We start from the raw sequence: 25740 nt of genomic DNA, 5'->3' as shown, positions 1-25740 counted from the left end.
TCTAAAGCCGTTAACCAAAAACAAAACACAACCAAACAATAATAAACCTTTTTATTGTAAAGTAAACACGGAAATGCACACAAGCGCACAGAGGACCCCAGGAGCCAGGACTGCCCCGACCCCACACCACACCACAGCCTCTGCCCAGGGAGGAGCCGCTTTCCGGCTGCTGTGATGATCGCTTCCTCGTGTTTTAAAACTTACAATAGATCTGCTCTAAGAAAAAGAAAGGAATTGGGTGGGACATTTCCTACAAATTAAAGAGACTGAGCCTTCTGGTCGGGCGGGGTGGTTCACGCCTGTAATCCCAACACTTTGGGAGGCCGACGCGGGTGCATCATTTGAGGTCAGGGGTTCGAGACCAGCCTGGCCAATATATTGAAGGTCTGTCTTTACCAAAACCACACAAAAAATAGCTGGACATGGTGGCGTATGCCTGTAGTCCCAGCTACTCAGAAGGCTGAGGCAGGAGAATCACTTCAACCCAGGAGGCAGAGGTGGCAGTAAGCCGAGATTGCACCACTGCACTCCAGCCTGGGCGACAGAGCAAGATTCCATCTCAACAACAACAAAAAAAAGATAAAGAGCCTGAGCCTTCTGACTTCAGTTTCCCACAGTACAGTTCAACAGGTTCCTTGGTCTCTATTTCTTGCAAATTGGCAGCTGGATTCAGAGACTGGATCTACTCAGTCTGGATAACAAAACTCTGGCAAGACTGTAGATCTCTAGGAGACACAGGACATCTGCTTGTCTTTTGTGTGTGTGATGTTAGCAGCTGATGCTTAATACTTCTATTTATTTATTCATCAGGATTACAGAATGATGTTATTCTATCATTTTTATAGTTAGTGAAAGTTGAAATACTTTTATAGATACTCATCTTCATCTATCGTGCATTTAGGAAAGGCTGGGATAAATGCTTGCTTCTTATTTACCAGTTTTCAAAATAAATGGTTCCCTATCATCCAAAATTATGTTATATATTAAAATTATGAACTCATGAATCTTAACATTCAATGGCGTCCTGCAATTATTATTATAGGACAATAACAATTGGGACAAGTAGAACTTGTCTCGTTTCTGGCCAGTGAAGGCCTCTTTGAGTCTGCTGAGTCCTTTTGACATGACCCTATTTTTTTTATTTTTTATTTTTCGAGATGGTCTCACTCTGTCACCCAGGCTGGAGTGCAGTGGCACAATCTTGGCTCACTGCAACCTCCACCTTCCAGGTTCAAGTGATTCTCCTGCCTCAGCCTCCCATGTAGCTGGGATTACAGGTGCCTGCCACCACGCCTGGCTAATTTTGTATTTTTAGTAGAGACAGGGTTTCACCATGTTGGCCAGGCTGGTCTCGAACTTCTGGGCTCAAGCAATCTGCCACGTTTGCCTCCGTGAGCCACTGTGCCCACCCCCTAATAGTCTTTGATCGCTTTTTTCCCAAGTGATATATGACAAGACGTCCCAGGCTCATCTGGTCCATTTCCTGTCCCAGACTTGGAATGAGTCATTTTAACAGGAACGCCTGGGTTCAATCGGGATGTTAGAGATTCTCTTTGTAATGGGCTGCTCATTGTTTCTAAGTAAATTCACTTAAACTCACCACACATACACATTTAAAGATAAAAATACCTCATGAATTCATATTAACCTTCCAATTCAAATCTGAGACTACAGGGCTTTTTTTTTTTTTTTTGAGACGGAGTCTTGCTTTGTTGCCCAAGCTGGAGTGCAATGGCACAATCTCGCCTCACTGCAACCTCTGCCTCCCGGGTTCAAGCGATTCTCCTGCCTCAGCCTCCCAAGGAGCTGGGATTATAGGCGTGCACCACCATGCCCAGTTAATTTTTGTATTTTTAGTAGCGATGGGGTTTCACCTGGCCAGGCTGGTCTCGAACTCCTGACGTCAGGTGATCCACCCACCCTGGTCTCCCAGCGATGGGATTACAGGCGTGAGCCACCATACCTGGCGACTACAGGGCTTCTATTTAACCACTCCCTGATGTATCTTCCACACAGAGAACCTTCGACACAGGACCCGGGGAAAGCTGGCTGAGGACAGCCCCTAATTACTCACTTGTTACCATACAAAAACTCAGCATAACAATGTTAATACTGCCCCTAATATAACCACTAAAACAACAGATATTTGCAAATGTTCCCTCTATTCTCCTCCCATTTTAAAACACAATTTTGCTGGCCAAGCATGGTGGCTCAAATCTGTAATCCCAGCACTTTGGGAGGGCAACGTGGCAGGACTGCTTAGGGCCAGGAGTTTGAGACCAACCTAGGCAACACAGCCAGACCTCATCTCCACAAAAATAAAAATAAATTAGCTGAGTGTACTTGCACATGCCTGCAGTCCTACTTGGGCAGCTGAGACAGGAGGATCACTGGAGCCCAGGAGGTCAAGTTGGAGGCTGTAGAGAGCCGTGATTGTGCCACTGCACAGTCTGAGTGACAGAGCAAGATCGTCTCAAAAAAAAAAAAAAAAAAAAAAAAAAAAACAGGCCAGGCATGGTGGCTCACCTGTAATCCTAACACTTTGGGAGGCCAAGGCAGGTGGATTGCTTAAGCCCAGGAGTTGGAGACCAACTTGGGCAACATGGTGAAATCTGATCTCTACCAAAAATACAAAAATCAGCTGGGTGCAGTGGTGCATGCCTGTAGTCCCAGCTACTCAGGAGGCTAAAGCTGGAGGATTGCTGGAGCTTAGGATGTTGAGATAGCAGTGAGCCACGATCAGGCTACTGCACTTCAGCCTGGGTGAGAGCAAGATCCTGTCTCAAAACAAACAAAAACTTTCGTGTGATCAATACGTTGTCGGAGCCAATACACACTGTCCCCTTGCCCTCATTAGCCTCGGCTGTACAGATGGGCAGGACCCTGAGCCCACCGCCAGGTCTCATGACTCTCCACCACACTACCTGAAGCCTAGTCGCTGGATAGCTCAGGAAGGGTGGTAGGCCCAAGCTGCTGCACACTGATAGCTTTATCAGCGCCCTTTACTTTTTTTTTTTTTTTTTTGAGATGAGTTTCGTTCTTGTTGCCCAGGCTGGAAGGCAATGGTGCAATCTTGGCTCACTGCAACCTCCACCTCCAGGGTTCAAGCAATTCTCCTGCCTCAGCCTCCCGAGTAGCTGGGATTACAGGCACCCACCACCACTCTGGGCTAATTTTTGTATTTTTAGTAGAGATGAGGTTTCACCACATTGGCCAGGCTGGTCTCGAACTCCTGACCTCAGGTGATCCGCCTGCCTCAGCCTCCCAAAGTGCTGGGATTATAGGTGTGAGCCAACATGCCTGGCCTGTATCAGCACCCTTTATACTTGGAGGTCAGTCTTGCTGGACATAAAATTTTTGGCTGTTTCCTTGAAAAGTCTTAATTAATCCATTTCCTTCTGGCAGAAAGCTCAGTCCTCAAAAAAACTGATTCCCAGGATGCCCCAAGGATTTTTTAAGTCCAGAACTTTTCCTAAAATACTCTTGGTGTTGGTCCTTCTCAGACCCTCACTCTTTCAGTGGCACTCATGTGTTTGCTTATTTTCAACAGCATCACTTTTGAAGGCTTTCCATCCTTTTCGATTTATAAAATCAGCCGGGCGCGGTGGCTCACGCCTGTAATCTCAGCACTTTGGGAGGTCGAGGCCGGTGGATCACGAGGTCAAGAGATGGAGACCATCCTAGCCAACATGGTGAAACCCCGTCTCTACTAAAAATACAAAAAATTAGCCACGCGCGGTAGCAGGCGCCTGTAGTCCCAGTTACTCGGGAGGCTGAGGCAGGAGAATGGCGTGAGCCCGGGAGGCGGAGCTTGCAGTGAGCCAAGATCACACCACTGCACTCCAGCCTGGGTGACAGAGTGAGACTCCATCTCAAAAAAAAAAAAAAAAAAAAAAAACCATCCTCATTTTCACTTGGCATTGTTTTTTCACTTTGCATTCCCTCTACTTTGTCTCAATTTCTGAAAGGATTCCTGCATTTCTAATCTTTCTTGAGTTCTGTCACTTCATTTCTGAGTTTTTCTAACTCTGATTATGCTTTTCACATTTCATATCATTTTCTTCAAGTTTTTTTAGTTCATTTTTAAAATTGTTTTTAGACTGGGCGTGTGGGATCACGCCTTTAATCCCAGCACTTTGGGAGGCTGAGGAGGGTGATTACATGAGGCCAGGAGTTCGAGACAAGCCTGGCCAACATGGTGAAACCCCATCTGTACTAAAAATACAAAAATTAGCCAGGCGTGGTGGTGCACACCTATAGTCCCAGCTACTAGGGAGGCTGAGGCAGAAGAATTGCTTGAACCCAGGAGGCGGCGGTTGTAGTGAGCAGAGATCATGCCACTGCACTCCAGCCTGGACGACACAGCAAGACTCCGTCTCAAAAAATAAAAAACAAAATAAAATACAAAATACAAATAAAACAAAAATAGTTTTTAAATGTGTTTTCTTTGGTCTGTTTTGCAGGCATGCCTTTCTGGCTTGCTTTCATTGTTGGTGGGAGTATTATTCTGCTCCCTACTCTGAGCCTTCTATAGGTTTGACTTTGCTACTTTTCTGATGCTCATTTTTATGGAAAAGTATTTCATAAACATTCAGAATGAAGTATGCTTCAAGAAAGCTGCTCTAATTTTGCAGTGCTCCCTCTCTGTTGTTTTGTGAAACGTTTAAAACATCACATCCGTCTGCTTTCACGGCTGCCCTGCCCTTGACCCTCCCAGGCACCTGCACAGACTCGGTCCCCATCCTGCTTGACTTTATTCCCTCCAAGCAGTGGAATATGCTTTATTTCCTCACTGTGAGGTTCCTTCCAGAAGTGAGCCCTGGCAGGTCAGTCCAGGGAGTCCAGAGGGCCTGGTCTGCTCCCCTCAACCCGATCCTCTTCCCAACAGCCTCCGTGTCCCCAGGCTCCAGGTGCAGCCCAGCTGGGCCGTGTTACCTGCTGAGCACACACTGGCCTCCCACTGGGGTTCGTGGGGCCTCGTGGCTTCTCCTGCTCTCCCATCCATCAGACATTTTGCGTGTAACCTCTGCTTTCTCCCTCAGACACGGATAACCTATGGGTCTGGAAGCTCTGGAAACTACTGGTGGTTTACCCCGACTCACCCCTGGTTTGGGGTTTATGGGGATACTTGATCAGCTAGTGTTGCCGTAAATGATGTCCATAGGCTGTTCTTACTATCGTGCCAAAACACATACACAAACGCTGCCATTTCAGCCATTTTAAAGGACCATTCAGTCATCCACGGGTTTTAGGTTTTGCAGTCTAGTTGTATTACCATCTTCCCAGAATCCCTGGCTTTCTAAAGCCCTCACTTTTCAAGCAAAACTGATTCCAACTGGTTTGTTTCATGGTGACATTAATAAGAATGCCTCCACCACAACTTAAGAACTGGAAGACAACCTACGGTTTGGGCTCTGCCAAAGTTCTGCAGAGATGGAGTATTAAAGGAAACATGATATATTTAAGAATCATCACATTGGCCGGGTGCAGTGGCTCACGCCTGAAATACCAGCACTTTAGGGGGCCGAGGTGGGTGGATCATTTGAGGTCAGGAGTTCGAGACCGGCATGGCCAACATGGCAAAAACCCATCTCTACTAAAAATACAAAAATTAGCCAGGCGTGGTGGTGGATGCCTGTAGCCCCAGCTACTCAGGAGGCTGAGGCAGGAGAATCACTTGAACCTGAGAACGGAGGTTGCAGTGAGCCGAGATTGTGCCACTGCACTCCAGCCTGGGTGACAGAGCACAGAGCAAGACTCTGTCTCAAAAAAAAAAAAAACCCACAACAACAAAGAACAAATGCATTACTAATGGTTTGGTGGCCCAATATAAACACACTGCTGTTCAAGACACTCCATTTCAGTGTGGCCCTTTCTGAAGGTGGTCAGGAAGGCTTTCTGAAGGTGGTCTGAAGGCTGCGGGTTATCATCCTACGACCCTCACTTAGTTTCCAAGCTGCCTCTGGCTTCCACCCTGAGAACTGGACCGCCAAGCCAAAAGCTTGGTAACAGTAGGTCCGACTTGACAACAGACACAGAAATATGAGGGCATAAAGGGAATCCAGGTAAAAAGCCTCTTCCTTCCATCGCAGGTTGACTAAATCATCAGATTTCGGCACGGCTAAGGTCCTGACTGCCTGTGGACACACTGACGGCCCAGGCCCAGCATGGACGTGCAGGGCACCCTCGGTCTCCCCTGCTTCCCACCCAGGTGCCAGCCAGACCCCTTGGCTGTGTCCCACCAAGGACAGATACGGACTACTAGGAATGCCAATGATCCTGCGGTTCCCAGTTAGGGAGGCACTGGCTTCTGCACCCTGGCACGCTGCCCTGAGCCGCCTTCTGGCCTGCCCTGAGCTTCACCGAGCCAGCAGCCTGCTCTGCCCACTGGGTTACGACCCCCCGAAGACCCACTGATTGGCAGGGGAGTGGAGATAAGGTAATCCAGGCTTCTAAAGGTCCACACCTGCCTCTTTTATTTTCTTGGAGGCGCCTGATGAAAGCAATCCTTTTTATCACAACGGAAACATCACAGCAGGGATCGCCCCATCACAGTGATGTTAGATCTGGCTGCGTTTAAGAAAAACCACATCATGTCTTCTTACAGAAGCGAGGATAAACACTGGGTTCGCTTCTGCATCAGCAAACATACGGCTGTGACCTGAGGCCGGACCGCTCACCTGTGAAACACTCCCACACGAGCTAAAGCTCTTCTTGAACTTCTAGAGCATCAGTACTCTGGCTTCAGAAGCTCTCTTCTTTCTTCAATCTCTAAATTCTCCTAAGAATCTCAAACTCTTCAAGGGAAACTGTTGTTTCACAATAAGAAAAAGACATTCTTTTCTTTAAACAGTTCACATTTATTATTGATAACAATAAAAAAATCTTTTAAAGACTATCAGTATTGTATTACCAAGTGAGGTAATATGTTTACAAAACATTTACAGAATTTGATATGCAAATAACAAATTTAGGAAGGAAAGTGAATTAAGACATAATGGAGAATCAAAGAATCATTAGTACTAAGAAATGGGAAATGACAGCAGCGTTTTAAAAGAGTGGCAAGGTACTAAAGGTAGAAACACGATGCAAACTGCATACTCAAACCATAGCTGCCCCAGAATTCCCTTACAAGGGGAGTGAGATTGGATTACTCGGGAGGAAACCCTGTAAGCATTTGTGTGGTCATGTGCTTTGAGCTCTTCAAGATGCACTAAAGTCTTTGGGTATAAAAGAATGCCACTCCCGAATCAACTTAAAAAGAACAGATCTTCAGCCTGGGAGGGGGCAGGGGATGGCTGCAATTCAAACAGTTCTATAAACATCTCTGGGCACATGAGGACTGTTGAGTGAAGCATTTTCTTGGCAGCTGTCAGCAAAATCGCCATCTGAGACACAGAGAAAGAGAAAGAGAAAGCAGGGACCACCTTCAGGCCCTTGTGATTTGGGAACAGGAAGCACCAGGTGGAAGCAGCACAGACGCTACTAACCCTACCTACGAACCCTACCTACTAGCCCTACCTACTAACCCTACCTAATAGCCCTACCTACAAACCCTACCTACTAACCCTACCTACTAGCCCTACCTACTAACCCTACCTACTAGCCCTACCTACGAACCCTACCGCGCTTTCCAGAAGCAAAGGCTTCAGGTACCACTGAGGAGCTCGATCTCTAAGAGCAAACACAAATGTGGTCCAAAGGCAGGTGATCACAGCACAGGCCCTGGGACGTCTACAGTGTGCAGGCAGCCACTAGGGCTGACCCGACCGGGCAAGAGGGCTGCTCGGTCCCTCCCCCGCCCTCCTGATCCCTGCACGGGGCACACATGGCCTCCACACAGCTCTCCAGTCACGCAGCACCCACACAGTGCCTTCAGAGCGGAGCTGAGACGGCACAACCAGGATCTCCATGCCTACCATGCACACAGTTGACAGCCGCGTGGGGTTTGGCATGAAAAACACGGCCTCTGCTGCACACAGAAACACGTGTTGCATGTCCTTATCGTGGAGGCCATCCCCTATGCAATTTCTGGATAGATTCTCAAATAACCTGCTTTTCCCATAAAAAGCTGAAAAAATAAGGGCCTGTACCAGATAGAGCAGGCTTTAAAATCAGGAATTAAACAAAATGTAAAAGGCAAACAAATCCCATATTCTGATTTGCTTCTGTGAAGATTCCTTCATTACTCAAACTAAGTTTCCACTCACCCCGTCCCCCCAGCACCCCCACCGTCATGCACACATGCACACACACAGCACATGCACACACACACACGCATGAGTCCACAATTCCCATGTACAAAGAAGCAGGACTCCTACATGCCACACGCCACCCTGAAGTGGATGCGAGAGCTGCTGCTTAGCTACTAATAAAACCCCATGGACAGTGTCAAGTGGCAAATGCGACTTGCTGGTTCCAAGACGGCCTCCTAGCGGCTGGAACTGTCTGGGCTCTGAGGACAATGAGCCACCAGAGGGCACAGAGGAGATGGCCTACACTGGGCTGGGAGCTGACTGCAGGTGAGAGGGGCGACGCACGGAAGGAAACGGGAAGAACCCCCCCACCCAAGTTCACATACAGAAAAATCCTGCTCTAAAAAGTATCAAAAAGATTTGAAAAGGAGGAAAGAGAAAGTAATGTTTAACGATGGCAGCATTTTCCTGGAGTCACCAGGAGTCCCCGAGAGCCCCTCCTGAGCCCCCGGCCCCACTGCAGGACAGTGGGTGGTGTGGGTGTGTCTGGCCCTGGGACAAGGTACTCCGCAGGCAACCTCTGAATCCTCAGAGGATAAGGACCTCAAGGGCTGGCCCTAAGTCCACAGACCATCTTGACTGTGGCGGGAAGCGTGGGGGCCGTGAGGCGGTGTGCGGGCCATGAGGCAGCTTGGGGGAAGCGAGCTGGCAGCTTCCGTCCCAGGTGAGGAGGGGCCATCTCTGGAGGATGTCACAGGAATTCATTCACTAATGGACAATGCGGAGTTCGTTGGAAAAATTTTTTGCATCAATATCTGAGACCACGTCAATCCTTTAATTGGTACAGAAACTACTTTTCTTTCAAGAGAGCCCTTGCGCTCTGGTTGGATTTTGTGCACAACGTATACAAAATCTATGGCTATTGAGTTAAGTTAGGATCAGAGTTAAAACTACCTGCCAAGGTAGTTTTGGGATCAAACGACTACGTTTACCATCTGAGAGCTATTTGCTATCTAGAGGTGAGAGGAGTCTGTACAATGTCGCCGCTGGGTGGGCGGGTGCAGCTGGCTGTCCGAGGAGGGGCGGCCGTCCCCTCTGCACACTAGGTGCAGGCAGCGCGGCACTACCTGGAGATCATGGAGCTGGAGTGGGACTGGCTGGAGGAGGTGGTGGCGGCACTCAGCTGGGAGAAGCCGCTGTGGCTGGACTCCAGGCTCGTCATGGAACCTCTGTAATGGCACAGGGAGGGGCGAGGCGTGAGGACCACCCTGCCAACCACCCGCCTGCCCACACTGCCTGCTGGACTTCGTGGCCCACCCTGTTCTCTGCTCACTTCTCATCCCCATCAGTGCTTGCAAACGGGGGATGGACATGAGTAACCCACCAGGGGGACCGGCTTCCCACAGCCTGCACGCAGACGGCAGTGTGAGCTAAAGCAAAGGCAGTCAGTCGGCTCTGTCTCCGACACTCTGCCTCTGCAGACAGACAGGGAGTCACCGTGCCAACAAATGACCCCAAAGCCACTCCCTCCTGGCCCTCCGAGCATTCCTGACACCCGCCGCCACTGCTGATCCTGCACACGGCGTGGGACTGCAGGCTCCCTCCAACCATGCCCAGCTGCCCGCAGCACCTGCTGTGGCGAGGGTGGCCGCACCTGAAATCCTCCGAGCCGATCACCTCGGTGTAGTACATCACTTTACACTTGTGCGAAGAAACCTGCAGGGACGCGAGCACGTCGTCCACCCGGGGAAGGCTGCTGGCGGCGCACGCAGGCATGCTGTGGAATTTCCACTGCAGGATGTAGAAGCCCGGCCACCTGGTCACATGGGAACCCTAAAACAAGTAGGGCAGTGGCAGCTGAGGGCGACTCGCTTCCGACCCCTGGCCTACCACAGGCCTGACAAGCGCCAAGGGGACTGTCTTTAGGATTTCATGTAGCTACGGAAACTATCTCAATGGGATTCAGAACCTGCTATTTTGCTTCAGCAGCAGGTTTGACAATGTCCTTCCCTCTACTGAGTGTGGTCACTCCCGGGTGCTGGGAAGCCCGGAGGGACAAGCTCCATGTCCGTGGCCCTCACGAGGCCTGCCCAGCCCACCCCACCTACGGAGGCAGGAGCCTGGCAGGCTGGTGGCACCCATGCTGGAGGGAGGGCTCAGCACAGCTTCCCTGGACCTGGCCTCACTTTCTCTGACATGCTGCCAATCATTCAGCATGTCCGGGGCTGAAGGCACGTCACCCTAAAGTGAGCCATCAATCCGCGGAAAGCTCCTTCTCCATTCTCTCCGAAATTCATGACTGTGGTTAACACAGCTTAGCTGTTCATTGTTTTTACAATGGACAAAGGATTCTTTTACTCTGCCTCTAAGACCACTGAAACACTGACAAGGCTTACCCCTGAAAAGTGTAAAGGCAGCAAAATGATGCATCTATTATGAAGGCCAGAAGCAACGCCCCCGCCCCGAGGCTACTGTGAGCACAGGCACCCAAAATAACCGGCCACAATGTGAAAAGGGAACTGAAAGCATTTGAAACAAATTAGAAGGTTTGGTAATGAGAGCTAATAGTTCTCTAAGTACTTGTCCCTCTTACTTCTATTTAGGGTGATTTTCCTTTGAAAAAGACAAATGCAACCCGGTGAAATGAGGCTGGGGGGAAAAATCCTCTGAAGCCCAGCTGGGCCCGTGCATGCCATGCCTTCCCTTCCCGTCACAGGCCGCTTTTGGGAAAAGACGCAGATTCTGTCCAAAACCACTGCGAGGCCTGAACTCCTTCCTATGAGACCCACTTAGCTTCCTGCTCCTCCAGGCAAGCTGCTCCTCTACAAGCAGGGCCTCAAAAGCTACCCAGGGCTGCTCAAGGAGCGAAGCAAAGAGTCTACTCAAGACAGAATCACCTGGCCGCGTGGAGTCACGGATGCGCGATTTGACCTGTGTGTGATTTTACCTGCACGCTTTCTCCTTCTTTGCAGATCAGAGGCGACTCCACCATGCTGTAGTCGCGGCCCAGCTGCCAGACTTTGTCTATGAGCTGCACGTTGTTCCCACCCGGAGAGGTGATGCTGTGGGCTCCCAGGGAGTCCTTTTTGGGTGGTTGTGGCGACCTCTTGGAGTGATAGATGTTAAACACAATGTCCCCTTTGCACACGTCGAAATCCCAAGTGATGACTGACGAGGCATCCACAATCTGAATGAGAATCTGAAAAAGAGGCAGCGTTAGGCAGCCACGATCCACGAGCACCAGGCCGGCATGCTGCGAGCGCACTGTGCCCTCCAGGGGATCCAGGGTGCAGGTGCTGAAGCTGGGGAGGGAAACGCTGAATGTGTATGGACGGATCTCTTTCCCCAGAGTCACACACCACCATCCATTCAACCGCTGGATCCTGCTACATGTCATGCACCAAGCTCTGTGTTCTTTGTGACCTGCACCTACAGGTCCAAGATCTCCCATACACCATCTTCACACACAATCTAAGAGGCCAGGTCTTAGAAACACCAAACACTGTGAGCTCGTACATGAGTGGTTCAGAGGACTGCCCTGGGCTGGAGAGAACAGAAGGCTCTGGAGAAGGTGAAAGCTAAAGAAAGAGCAGGCAGGGGAGCCTGAGGACAGCGTTCCCAGCAAGGGGGAAGCAGGGGCATGGAACCGGGCCTGCCATGTGAGGCTCACACGAGAGAACAGTGGCGAGGCTGGGTGAGTGGGATGAGCCCCTGGCATAGTAGAGATGGGGTTGAGGTGGTCACCCCCTGGGTGCTGAGAACCAATTGAAAACCGAACTTATACAGCACCAACAGAGCTACCCAGGAGGGAATGATCAAAGTTAGTTTCAAAGATTGGGGGCGGGAGGGGGGGGGCGGCGGACGTGAGAATGAAAAGCAGCTGTGCAGAGTTCTGCAGTCACTGAAAACTCCACCTAAGGAAGCAGCAGAGCCAGGCCCACGGCCCCTCTCAGCCCACTGCACGCCGTCTGCTGTGCCCTTCAGCACGTGGCTGCTCCACAAGCCGGGCTCCTTCAATCCCACCACTGCCACCTCACCACTGAAACGCCACTTCGGAATGTCCTTCCACAGCAGATTCAGTGAGGTCCAAGAGTCCTGTCTAAGAACAGCAGGCGGCACCACGTGGCACGGCCCGCTCTTCAGCAAAGTGGCTCCCCAGGCAGCTCCATCCTGAGGCTTTGGCCCCCTGTGCTGACGGAACCTCTTTCCTGCATTCACAGTGGGGGCCTCCGCTTCAGCCTTCCTTTCGGTTTGTTGCCATCTCGGATCTGTGCTTTATTTAATACCCAAAGCAGAACGGAGGTTTTTACCATGTGGATGTCTACAGATGCCCCCGATTCACACGAAACACACTGCACCCCAAGTTCTTGAAACATGGACAAGAGCGATAGTGCCTAACAAACAAGGAACAAGGACTCGGTCCCTGGAGCCTGCCCTCCCGGTAAGAAATGAATACAGACAATCCTCAAGACGTTATGAAATCTGAGATTCCTCTATGTATGTATCTACAAGTAAGGCACACCAAATCTGTCTCTGCTTGTTCAAACCATGGCAACAGCATTCCCTTATCCACCTGCCCTGCAAGCACCAGGTGAGCCACTCAGGAAGACACCCCAGCAGAAGCCACTGGCAGATGGCTGACCCAGGTGCCTCCACGGCAGGAAGCAGGCCGCAGTCAGCTCCCGGCCAGCACCATTGCCCAAGCCAGCACCACATCCTCACTGACACCTGCTCTGCACAGAGTGCCACCGTCCTCTCCAACAACTCTGGGCCACGAACCTTGTCCTAGCTGAGAAGGGAGATTCCGCTGCAGGCCCCTCCTGCTTCAGGTCACTCGTGATGCTACAGGACAGACATATGGCATGCACAGGAACACGGAACGCCCTTGCTTCTCTACCAAAAGTGACAGCAAAAAAGGAATACAGGAACACCCTCCTTGCTCCATTAGACTTACAGAAACCGGAAAATCCCCAAGATATCTATAAATAACCAAAACCCAGCCAAGAAAAAGTAGCAAATGGGCCAGGTACAGTGGCTCACACCTGTAATCCCAGCACTTTGGGAGGCCAAGGCAGGTGGATCACCTGAGGTCAGGTGTTCGAGACCAGCCTGGCCAACATGGTGAAACCCCGCCTCTACTAAAAACACAAAAATTAGCCAGGCGTGGTGGCGGGTGCCTGTAATCCCAGCTACTTGGGAGGCTGAGGCAGGAGAACTGCTTGAACCCGGAAGGCGGAGGTTGCAGTGAGTTGAGATCATGCCACTGTACTCCAGCCTGGGCAACAGAGCAAAACTCTGTCTAGAAAAAAAAAAAAAAAGAAAAAGTAGCACATGAAACTTGTTCAATATAACCATGAAATAAACTAAATTCAGGAGTTAAGTGCTCCAACAAGGAAAGATTAGCTATTCCTATCTCTGTGTTTGGTGGCTTTAGTAAAATGGAGGTCAAGAGATCCAATTTCCTTTCCAGGCACTCTGATCAAGCACAGCTAGTTTCTATTCTGATAGAGACCCATTCTTCGACGTTGACATTTACTGAAACTAAATATCGAGTGTCAACAAAAGCCTAAAGACAAAGAGCAGAAAAACGAGTGGATTGTTCTGAATGAAAGGCTGCCAGGACGCCCTGCGAGGGCCAGGCCCTCTGTGGAGGAAGGGCCGGCCCAGGTGCAGGAAGGCGGAGGACGTACCTCATGTGGGGCTCCTTTGAAGACGCTTGCAGACTGGTAGATGGTCTCAGTCCAGAGCTTCAGGTCTTCGTTCTCCAGCTCCTCCGCAGTCCGGTACAGAGATTTGGGGACCAGTCCACCCTCTGGCACTTCGCACTGGAAGAAGAAACACAGCAGTGAAACCTGTGCAAACACAAACCAACCCTACGAAACCCAGACACACCGGCCAGCACCATCCCCCTGCGCTCAACTTCTGGAGGTTGCTGAGAAAATGGAAAACACTGGCAGGGTCGTAAAACACTCTGCACTACTGAGCAATATGTTTTTAAAAACCACTTAAATACATGTGTTTTACTCTGCATAAATGGGAACAAGTTGAAGCTGATGTACCACAGAATTCCTACTAAAATGCGTGAGGCACTGCACCCAGTTACTAAAGCTGGCTCATATAAGCATTAGGGGTATTTATATTGCCCTGTAAAGGAAAAGTACTACTTTAAGAAAAGAGTTTTGCTCTCAATAGCCACAGGCATTATTTTTATGATAGGGAATTATAGTCAAGATACAGAATCAATGAATAATGTTTTGTGTCTAAAGTCAAATGACTGGTCTATAACACCAGCCAAAAACTAATGAAGAACTTCTTTTGAATTTGCCTGAAACAAGTTGAATTAGAATTTGTACATAACATAAATCTCCTAATTGATCTTGACACAATGACTCCACACTAAAGTTCATAAAATCGAAGTCCTCCTTCTATTAGCCTTGGGAAGCAACTACATAGAAAATAAACATTTCAGTCTTCAGCCCAGCATGAGTGCAAAGTGTCAAAGCAGTGATGTCGTGGTGGAAAAATACCAGACTGCCCACTGGTTAGTAACCTCCGGCCACCAGAGAGCAGGAGGGAACAATCTCCTTTCAACGACCAGCCTCAACAGCAGCTCAGGAGAGCGGTGAAGAAGCCTTAGAAGGCCCGAGTTTTTGGACAGTTCAATTAACCACAAAGACGCTCAGCACCGCAAACACACTACAGAGGTCGGCATGTGACAAACAGGCACAACATGGTGAGGCAGGTCTCCTTGGGCTCCAGCTCAATTCTTCGTGTCATAATTGGAAGCAGCAACAACACGGGATGGCTAGCTCATATCATGAAAGGAGTTCAGAGGTTTCTACGAACCTGAGCCTGCGGTTTAACCTCATAGGCACTTGCTAAATTCTGGTCCTATAACCTTTACTGTAACTTACTTGCTCTTTGCATTGTACTGTGATGATGCCTGTAATTTCCTTAAAGTGGAACTGATGAAGTGAAAGCTGAATTCATTTGTTTTCTAAATTTCTCTAACCATTCAGAAAGTCCAAAGTCCCCTGAATGTCCAATTCATTAGCTAAATACCTGAGTCAAACCCAGTGGGTACCATTCCAAACGGGTAACTTTATATGAAGGATGACTAGAGAGCCCTTCTGAAAAGAAGCTTCACTCCCTGCTGAGTTCAGCCACCGCCGTGTGCCATGGAACAAGTCACTGGGACTTCTAGAGGCTTTGGCTTCCGTAATGCTCCCATGACACAACTGTGCACCATGGGCTAGAAGCCTATAAGGACCCCAAGGTTCTGAGCTTCTCTGAGTACAGGATATAGAAGTGGAGGCCTCTGCTTCATTACCCAGCAACTCCGTATATTAAAAACCCCAAACGTATGTTGAGAACCACTTCCCTTCGTTTTTTTACTTTAAAAATGTTATCCAGGCCAGGCATGGTGGCTCATGCCTGTAATCCCGGCACTTTGGAAGGCCGAGGTGGGCGGATTACTTGAGGTCAGGAGTTTGAGACCAGCCTGGCTGACATGGTGAAACCCCATCTCTACTAAAAATACAACAATTAGCTGTGGGTAGTGGCGCATGCCTGTAATCCCAGTTACTCCAGAGGCTGAGACTGAAAAATCGCTTGAATCTGGGAGGCGGAGGCTGCAGTGAGCTGAGATTGCACCACTGCACTCCAGCCTGTGCAACAGAGCAAGACTCCATCTCAAGAAGGAAAAAAAAAAACCAAAAATGTCATCCAGTCTGGGGCAAAATAGTGAGACTCTGCCTCTACAAAAAGTTCGCTGGGTATGGTGGTGCACGCCTACAGTCCCAGCTACTCGGGTGGCTGAGGTGGGAGGATCACCTGAGCCCACCAAGTCAGGCTGCAGTGAGCTGTGATCGCACCACTGCACTCCAGCCTGGGTGACAGAGCCGGACCCTGTCTCCATAAAAAAAAGGACGGGGAGGGGCGGGTGGGAAATTTTGAGAACTGATTCAATTTTTTAACAGTATTTTAGAAAATATGACAGCTCCTCTAAAATGGTTTAAAGATCTGATTCACACAAAGCCGTGTGAATCAAAGCAAGCTGCAATCATATTTGATTCTACGAATTCTCATTCGTATTTAACAAGGAAGAAATGTACAGTATCAACAATTACTTCAATGGTTCTCTTTAGCTTAACCCTGGATCAGAGAAATGGCGGCCAAAAGAAACAAAACAAAAACAAAACATCCAAACGACTGGAAGTTCTGAAAATCATTTGTGCAAATCAACACCGACCTCTCCCACCTGCATAAGGGGCCAAATGTGCAGTTCCTCGCCTCAGGACATACCATGCACTCCCCACTCAGGAAATCTGGAATAATCTCTTTGTCAATGTAATCCAGCAGGCCTCCAGGACCCTGGTAGTCATTTCCTGCATAAATGAGGAACTTCCTTCTGGTGTTGTCATCAATGAACGGACTAACCTGTGAGGAGGAGAAGACCATGCAGTCATATTTCTCTGCTGCCTGAGTGTCCAAGATTAAAATGACAATGTGGTATTCTGAGTGGGAGGGTGGGGGGAGGAAATTCAAGTTTATATACTTCTTCTGTAAAGTCTATTTGCATGGCATTAGGACACTCACATTTTGTTTTTCCCCTTTCTTAAACAATTTGAGAAATTTTATATCTTTGCATGTTATTGTTTTTTTTCCTAAGAAGTTAAGACTTTAGGTCACAGACACGTGTATATGAATGCATGTGTTATCTGCTTTCCAAATGGCTCACAGTTACTGCAAAAAGCATCTCAACCCACCAGCGTCCAGAGCACAGGAAATACCCTGGGCGCCCGCAGGATGAGAAGGCGGCCCAGTGTCTCAGGGTAGTTGGCCTCCACCACCTCGATGATCCGCAGCAGCGCTTTCACACCAGGTCTCCACAAGTGGCGCATGTTCAGCCCTTCCAAGTCCACCAGGCAGGTCCATGAGCTGCAGGTTGTGCAGAGATGTGTTTCATTCAACAGACAGCACACTTAGCAAACTGTCTTATTTTTTTCTTTTTTGGTCATTTATAGCTATTTCCAAATACATCATAATCAATTTTTTAAAATTATAGTGCTACGTATAGTGCTATGAACCCTGTTTATGTCTACTTGTACAAAACACACATGATCAGTGTGGTAGGACCAAGGCCTGAAACTGCAATTAAGGCTGATTGATAATGCACGAAAAGCTCTCTCAGATATGCTCAGTGAGCCGGCAAGCAAAGCCACAGTGTGCTGTCCTCGATGTGCTAAACCACCCCCCTAACCTGCCATCAACAGGGCACACAGCTGGTATTTTAACACATATTGTGTCTGAACTGCAGTGGGCTATGCTTCAACAGAGAGAGGCAAGCACTGTCCCAAGAGCTGAGAATACAGCAGTCAGCAAAAGGCCCTCAAAAACCCTGTTCTCATGGAACTTACATCCCAGTGAACCATCTACACCCTTATCAATGTCAACCTCTGAATCACTAAACATTTTCAGAACTCTTTACTGTAACTTAGAGCTTGGTTTAAGAACACAGAGTCATCCGGGTGGGGAGGGGAGGCAAAAACAAGCAAACGATCTGCAGCCCTGGGCTCCCGCGGCCCGCACAGACTAAGCAGACAGGCCAACCCACTCTGGCTGACGTCACAGCAATGCCTGGGGTCAAAAAACACTAACTGTCTGTCCCTCGTCACTGGCATATTACATGTTCACTTCTTGTCTACCTTTTAGAGCACCTTGGAAAATAATAAGTAGATTTTAATTCCAAAAATCAACTAGAAATATTTAATTCGTTTTCTCAGTAAGTTGAAAGGAAAAACAAAATCCCACATCTACCTGATAGGCCGACCAAAGACTTTTGTATTCTCTTCGCATCGCCTTAGCCCTTCTTCATTTATGGAGAGAACCTACATACAAAAGGGCATGAAAATTTACCATGATTAGTTTAAGGCTAAAACTACCACGTCCAGCTATGGAAGAGGGACACTAACAGCGTATTACAGATAAGCATGTAAATCAAAAAAGTCACCTATGGAGATTTTCTTACACATTCACATGCGCTAAACACATCACCACCAACAAACAAATTCTACTTTTGAAAGAGAATAAACACTGTCATGTGTGGCAAAGGTAACGGCTATCCAAAGTGAAGCACAGAGGTATCCCCAGATGAGCAGGGGCCTGGCTCTGGGGCTCTGTCTTCAGAACAAGTGCATGGGAACAGCAGATGAATGTCTGTGAGTGTGAGAACACTCTGATACCACATGTGCCCGCCAAGAGAAAAGGCAGCCTTAGAACAGACGTAAGGCATGGCTCAAGCGATCCTTTGCTTTAGGTTAATAAACCCCTCCCCTGTAGATAAAGTCCATCCCTATCTTTATGTGTGAACGTGTGCATGTGGGGATATATAAACACACAGAGCGGTGGGGGCAGACTAACACAATACACAAGGGAATGCCAACAGTGAGCCAGGCTCAGTGGTGGTGCTTGTAGTCCCAGCTACTCAGGAGGCCGAGGTGGGAGGACTGCTTGAGGACAGGAGTTTGAAGCTGCAGTGAGTCGTGATCACACCCACGAATAGACACTGTACACTGTACCCCAGCCTCAGCAACAGAGTAAGACGATGTCTCTTTAAAAAAAAAAAAAAAAAAGCCGGCTGGGCAGGGTGGCTCAAGCCGGTAATTCCAGCACTTCGGGAGGCCAAGGCGGGAGGATCACCTGAGATCAGGAGTTCGAGACCAGCCTGACCAACATGGTGAAACCCCGTCTCTACTAAAAATATGAAAAAATTAGCTGGGCATGGTGGCGGGTGCCTGAAATCCCAGCTACTCAGGAGGTTGAGGCAGGAGAATCACTCGAACCCGGGAGGTGGAGGTTGCAGTGAGCCAAGATCACACCATTGCACTCCAGCCTGGGTAACAAGAGTGAAACTCCGTCTCAAAAAACATAATAAAAAATAAAGCCAAAAATGCGTATTTCAGGATAATGGGGCTATAAATACGTCTTTTAAGTTTCTGTTTGTTCTCAAATTGAAGGACCATCTTCTTGCTCTGGGAGGGGGAAGCACAGCTGCCAACGGTGGCAGCAGTGGAGCGGGGCCTGGCTGGAGTCAGCGAGATGATGGGTCAGCAGGCATTCAGGAGGGTCTGGAGAAAGATGCCAAGAGCTCGCGTTAACGAAGGGCCAGTGGAAAGAATGCTATCAAGAGGTCTGCTGTGAGTGGCGTCCCAAGAGAGGGCAATTCCACGTGGGAGTGAATGAAAAGACTCAAACTGCTGCTACACAGGCATCTCGGGGGAGACCCTGACTGCCTCACTGATGCTTCCACTGTGAGAAACACTTTTATAACTTCTGTGTCTCCTTTTGAAATTTTAAGACGATATTAATATATTTTCAGTTCTAACTACATAAGCAATTCATGTTTGTTCTAACAGGCTGGTTAACACCCCAATCCTACTGGCAGAGAAAGAAAGTGACGCCACAGTGGCACCTGGAGTCTCGCAGCCGCGCACTTACGTATCTCAGCAGGGCTTCCTCCCCGAGCGCTCTCACCAAGCCTTTGGTGTCCATCTGCCCCAGCCTGAGCACGTAGAGGGGCCGCCCATCTGCAGAGGAGGGGAAGGAATGAGTTGTCAGCACCATCCCAGTTGAAACTGAGGATACAACTCTAAGACCCTTAACAGGAAAATGTGTTCGCCTGTGTCCTAGGGGCGCTTAAAGGTCTTTCTGATTCTTAGAAGTGGCAACTGATTTGTGTGATAGGGGGTGTGTGTCCAATATTTACCCCAAAAAGCTGTAAGCGAGAAAAATAAAAACCAACTGACAGGGTAGCTGTGCAGGGTCCTGGAAATAGAAGGCTGTGCCGGGATGAGGGGAATCCGGCTGGGACTCACTCAGCTCGAGCTGCATAAGTGCTGGGCTCAGTCTGAACAACTGCACATAAGCTGGGCTCACTTTGAACAACTGGGGCTGCCCAAGAGCTCTGATTTTCAACGGCAAGGGAACATCAAACTATCCAGACACTTTTTCTATGACTACAGAGTACTTTTAAAATTTTCTTTCTTAGAAAATCATTTTTTTTCATGTCATAGATTACTAAAAACTGAATGCAAGCTTTTTAAAAGCCAGCTTCCCTCAATTCCCACTCTAAGGACCAAGACAAATGAGAACATTCTAAAAATCCTTAAAACCCCACCAAGCAGCCTGTGTTGGCTCTACTCTGTTTTTTTTTTTTTTTTTTTTTTAGAGAGAGAGTCTCTCTCTGTCACCCAAGCTGGAGTGCAGTGGCACGATCTCAGCTCACTGCAACCTCTGCCTGCAGGTTCAAGCGATTCTCCTGCCTCAGCCTCCCAAGTAGCTGGAACTACAGGCGCACGCTGCCACGCCCGGCTAATTTTTTGTATTTTACTAGAGACGGGGTTTCACCGTGTTGCCCAGGCTGGTCTCAAAATCCTGAGCTCAGGCAATCCGCCTGCCTCCGCCTCCCAAACTTCTAGGATTACAGGCGTGAGCCACTGTGCTGGGCCTCCTTTTTTGTTTTTTATTTGAGACGAAGTCTTGCTCTGTCGCCAGGCTGGAGTGCACTGGCACGATCTCAGCTCACTGCAACCTCCGCCTCCCAGGTTCAAGCGATTCTCCTGCCTCAGCCTCCCAAATAGCTGGGACTACAGGTGTGTGCCACCACGCCCAGCTAATTTTTGTATTTTTAGTAGAGACAGGGTTTCACCATGCTGGCCAGGATGGTCTTGAACTCCTGATCTCAGGTGATCCACCCGCTTCAGCCTCCCAAAGTGCTGGGATTACAGGTGTGAGCCACCGCACCCAGCCTCCTTTTTTTTTAAGTAGAGACAACAACTCACTGTGTTGCCCAGGCTAGTCTTGAAGTCCTGGGCCCAAGCCATCCTCCTGCCTTGGCCTCCCAAAATGCTGGGATTACGGGCATGAGCCATTGCGCCTGGCCTGACTCTACTTCTTTATAGCCTGGAGGTCTAATGGGTGCCGCCTGAGAGGAGCCTAACTCCTATCATACTGCCCTATCATCATGGGCCATCTACACAAAGGGGAAAAAGAGCTTGGTGGCCATAGTGTATCCCTAGAGTCAGCACTGCCTAGCCTCCTGCCGCACAGTCCCAGAAGGGGCAGCAGGAGGAATACAGACGATTGTGCTCCTGAAAAGGAACCAAGACTTGTCTTCGGTGGTTACCAGAGGACCAGCAGTGTCATCCCAACATGGGGCAGAGGGTTAGAGGGTAACATTTATCTTGTATTTGTCACCTAGTGAACTTCATCTCCCAGGAGAGTCTAGCTCTAGACCTGGTCTACTTAAAGCAAAACATTTTTATGTGCTCCAAAATCTTACGGAAAGGCCTATTTACAGAAAGTTTCTCCCAACGTTTAATAAGACACATTTGTTGAGGCCGGGCACAATGGCTCACGCCTGTAATTCCTGCACTTTTGGAGGCCAAGGCGGGCAGATCACGAGGTCAGGAGTTCGAGACCAGCCTGGCCAATATTGGTGAAACCCCATCTCTACTAAAAATACAAAAAGTAGCCGGGCGTGGTGGTGCACACCTGTAGTCCCAACTACTCGGGAGGCTGAGGCGGGAGAATTGCTTGAACCCAGAAGGTGGAGGGTGCAGTGAGCTGAGATCTTGCCACTGGACTCCAGCCTTGGGGACAGAGCGAGACTCTGTCTCAAAAAAAAAAAAAAAAAAGACACATTTGTCAATGTCTTACTACCAAACTTTTTAACAATACAAAAGATGAAGTCATAATCACAGACAAAGCTGAGCTGCTCAGTTCTGCAAGGACTTGTTCAGAGGGTAAAAGAACCAGTTCTACGGTGCTTCCCTCTCGCCGACGTTTCCAATTCCATCCTGCCCGGCTCTCAAACTTTGGCTCAGGAAAGAGTGTATTTTTGACAGTGCAGGTCTTCCTGCAAGGCAGGGTATGGAAGGCATTTGGGGGAACTGTGTTTTAAGGTTCTCATTTAAACCACTCTTCATTTCAGGTGCATCGCCCCCCTTCATCCAGGCTTTACTTACTCCCAAAGCAGAACTGAAGTGCTCAGGGCTGTGATGTAGAAAACCGGGCTGAACCGTTTTAAGCTATCATAGGGTTTAAGTCATTGAAAAGTCCCTTTATTAACACTGCACTACTGAAAATACTCTGCCAGAGGCACTGCTGTCTTTTTAATAGGTCAAAACAAACTGTACTGCACCGAGCAAGTGAAGTCATTTGCCCAAGGATGACGTGTGTCCATGAGGAAAGAGCAGTCCCAGGCCCTTCCTGGCTGCCCGGGGCGGGACGGGAGTGTGCCCGTGGTGACGCGTATCAGTCTGTTCAACTTGGGAAAGGTGCCAAATTCTCAGAGTGAGGAGAAACGATGCACTCAAGGGGGCCCCACTCAACTCCAGGGAAGGAGGCCTTGGAAGATATCTTCAACCACACATCAAGACAACGATGGAAACACAGTTTCAACTCCATCTGGTACCTTTGTCGTGATGATGCCAGCCTCCCGCGTAGTAATCCTGAAGGACCTGAGGAGGGGTCCAGGTTTCAAGAATGTAGTCTACCTGATGCTGCTTTCTCCACGTCAAAGACTGACACATGATCTCTCTGGCTTTGTCAATATTAAAATCCCGTGCACGGAGGAACCGAAGAATATGCTCATCTTTTGGAATCTATTAAGAGAAAAAGACACTTCTAAGCAATGTTAAAAGTTGTGAAGGGAACTTTGGGAGGCTGCGGTGGACAGATCACTTGAGCTCAGGAGTTCAAGACCAGCCTGGCCAATATGGCGAAATGCCATCTCTACTAAAAATACAAAAATCAGCCAGGCATGGTGGTGCATGCCTGTAATCCCAGCTACTCGGAGGCTGAAGCAGGCGGATCACTTGAACCTGGGAGGTGGAGGCTGCAGCGAGCCGAGATCACATTACTGCCCTAAAAAAAAGTTGCTAAGGGAATAAGACCCTAAAATTCCCACTTTTCTTTTGGAGACAGGGTCTCTTATTCTGCCACCCAGGCTGGAGTGTTGTGGCATGATCTCAGCTCACTGCAGCCCCCAACTACTGGGCTTAGGCAATCCTCCCACCTCAGCCTCCTGAGCAGCTGGAACCACAGGCACACGCCACCACGCCCAGCTCATTTTTGTATTTGTAGAGATGTGGTTTCCCCATGTTGCCCAGGCTGGTCTCAAACGCCTGAGCTCAAGCAATCCTCCTGCCTTGGCCTCCCAAAGTGTTGGGATTATAGGCATGAGCCACCATGTCTGGCCTGAAACTCCCACTTCTAATCAACAGTGAGCTGCACTATTATACTATTAAAAATGAGGTGGTACCAGAAACATCTCCCTTACTACTCTAGAGAAAATCATCATTATCAGTTTGAATAATCTTTATAGTATTTCATTTTCGTTTCCGCAAAGTAGAGCAAAGGCATAAATAATTCCCTAAACATCAAATGCTTCAACTCTATGAACGGATCTATGAATGACTATGATCCTTGCACTTTTCTGTATACATACTGCATTTAAATAAAAAGTTAGAATAAAGAGAGAGCAGGACACCTGGCTTCTGAATGGAAACCTTCGTAGTGCCAGAGACAAAAGAGAATTAAACATGGATGATGTTGAGAAAGGCAAAGATTTTTGTTCCAAAGGGTGCCGCCCAGTGCCACACCATGGAAAAGGGAAGCAAGCACAAGACTGGGCCACATCTCCACCGTCTCTCCGGGCAGACGACAGGTCAGGCTGCTGGATTCTCTTATACATAGATGCCAATAAGAACAAAAGCATCACCTGGAGTGAGGACACACTGATGGGGTATTTGGAGAATCCCTGGAACAAAAATGGTCTTCACTGGCCGGGTGTGGTGGCTCAGGCCACCAGCACTTTGGGAGGCCAAGGCAGGTGGATTGCTTGAGGTCAGGAGTTCAAGACCAGACTGAGCAGCATGGAGAAACCCTGTCTCTACTAAAAATACAAAATTAGCCGGGCGTGGTGGTGCATACCTGTAGTCCCAGCTACTTGGGAGGCTGATGCAGGAGAATCACTTGAACCTGGAGGCAGAGGGTGCAGTGAGCCAAGATCGCGCCACTGCACTTCAGCCTGGGCAACAAGAGCGAAACTCCATCTCAAAAAAAAAAAAGAAAGAAAGAAGACGGCAAGGGCAGACTTGAAAGTTTATCTCAAAAAACCTTCTAATGAGTAATAATTGGTCACTGTCTTATTACAAACAGAAATGTCATGACTTTTTAATGCATATCATAATTTAATAGATCTCATGGCCGGGCGCGGTGGCTCACGCCTGTAATCCCAGCACTCTGGGAGGCCGAGGCGGGCGGATCATGAGGTCAGGAGATCGAGACCATCCTGGCTAACACAGTGAAACCCCATCTCTACTAAAAATACAAAAATTATCTGGGCGTGGTGGCGGGTGCCTGTAGTCCCAGCTACTGGGGAGGCTGAAGCAGAAGAATGGCATGAACCCAGGAGGCGGATCTTGCAGTGAGCCGAGATCGCGCCACTGCACTCCAGCCTGGGCGACAGAGCAAGACTCCGTCTCAAAAAAAAAAAAAAAAGAGATCTCATACACCAGAATTCAGATCATGAACCATCATCAGAATAGTTTGGTTGGGCAATCCTGATTTAACTAAGGCTGGCTTGTGGTTAAAGGACTATGTTCGGTTTTTTCAATTTTAATAATTCTGATTCAGTAACGCTACACTGCTTTCCCCTTCTAAAGATGTGACTGGACTTCGCTAGTAATGTTCAACTTTCACAAAGATCGTAAATGCCATCTTAAAGCCTATTGGAGATTGGTTTTATATTTGGGTTTACATAACTGGCCATGTGACTCTATTTAAATACTGAGGAAATCCCTTCACTGTCTCAGAACCAAGCAAGACTCACCTGTGTTTTGTATTTATTTGCCTCTTAAAGGCAAAGGCTGAAGATAAGGCAGCAATGTCTACTTTATATTTTTGGCCTTAACTATGCCAATCTAATTAGAATTTCCTGTATCTAAAATGGTTCCATTTATTAAAAGGCATTTTAGTGTAGTTTATGTGTAATATCAAATAAGGAATATTTAACACTTCTCACATTTTATAGACAATCTATAAGGTCAGATGCTTTTAAAAGTCAGTATGACAAGAAATAGTAGCAAGTTAAACTTTACTTTTGAATTCTTTACTGCTTAAGTCAGACTAAGTTATAATTTAGCATTGTCTTTAAAAAGTCATTCGAGGTTGGGCCCAGTGGCTCACGCCTGTAATCCCAGCCCTTTGGGAGGCTAAGGCAGGCGGATCACTTGAGGTCAGGAGTTTGAGACCAGCCTGGCCAACATGGTGGAACCCTGTTCTCTACTAAAAATACAAAAATTAGCCAGGAATGGTGGCAGAGCTAACCCCAGCTCTCAGGAGGCTGAGGCAGGAGAATAGCCTGAACCTGGGAGACAGAGATTGTAGTGACCCAAGACTGCACCAGCCTGGGTGACGGAGCAAGACTCTGTATATTAAAAAAAAAAAAAAAATTCAAAAACATAAAACTGTAGAACTA

The 25740-nt window shown here is 48.4% G+C and overlaps 1 protein-coding gene across 14 annotated transcripts in view; it reads right to left on the bottom strand.

Annotated features, from left to right (window-relative positions):
• Positions 1–6839: 6839 nt before the first annotated feature.
• SEC14L1 (SEC14 like lipid binding 1) overlaps positions 6840–25740 on the bottom strand; it is a 90755-nt gene continuing 71854 nt past the window's right edge. For 4 of the 14 annotated variants that reach the window (XR_010153101.1, XR_010153100.1, XR_010153103.1 and 1 more), the window contains 10 exons: positions 22672–22861; positions 19695–19783; positions 18015–18085; positions 16964–17135; positions 16500–16634; positions 13886–14020; positions 11143–11394; positions 9850–10028; positions 7574–9424; positions 6840–7534 (listed from right to left, as the gene is read on the bottom strand). Coding sequence is in view for 10 of the 14 variants with exons in the window: in XM_016932979.4 (XP_016788468.2) it covers positions 9525–10028; positions 11143–11394; positions 13886–14020; positions 16500–16634; positions 16964–17135; positions 18015–18085; positions 19695–19783; positions 22672–22861 (1548 nt within the window). In the remaining 4 variants the exon portion in view is untranslated. Of the gene's footprint in view, positions 7535–7573; positions 9425–9449; positions 10029–11142; positions 11395–13885; positions 14021–16499; positions 16635–16963; positions 17136–18014; positions 18086–19694; positions 19784–22671; positions 22862–25740 lie in introns of those variants that run through there. The other 10 variants (XM_001155845.7, XM_063799366.1, XM_054670117.2 and 7 more) reach the window with 3 other exon arrangements.

Source organism: Pan troglodytes, chromosome 19 (assembly GCF_028858775.2).
Source record: "Pan troglodytes isolate AG18354 chromosome 19, NHGRI_mPanTro3-v2.0_pri, whole genome shotgun sequence".
Lineage (NCBI taxonomy): Eukaryota > Metazoa > Chordata > Mammalia > Primates > Hominidae > Pan > Pan troglodytes.
The sequence above is the reverse complement of the archived record's forward strand: the minus strand, read 5'-3'. Positions and strand labels throughout refer to the sequence as shown.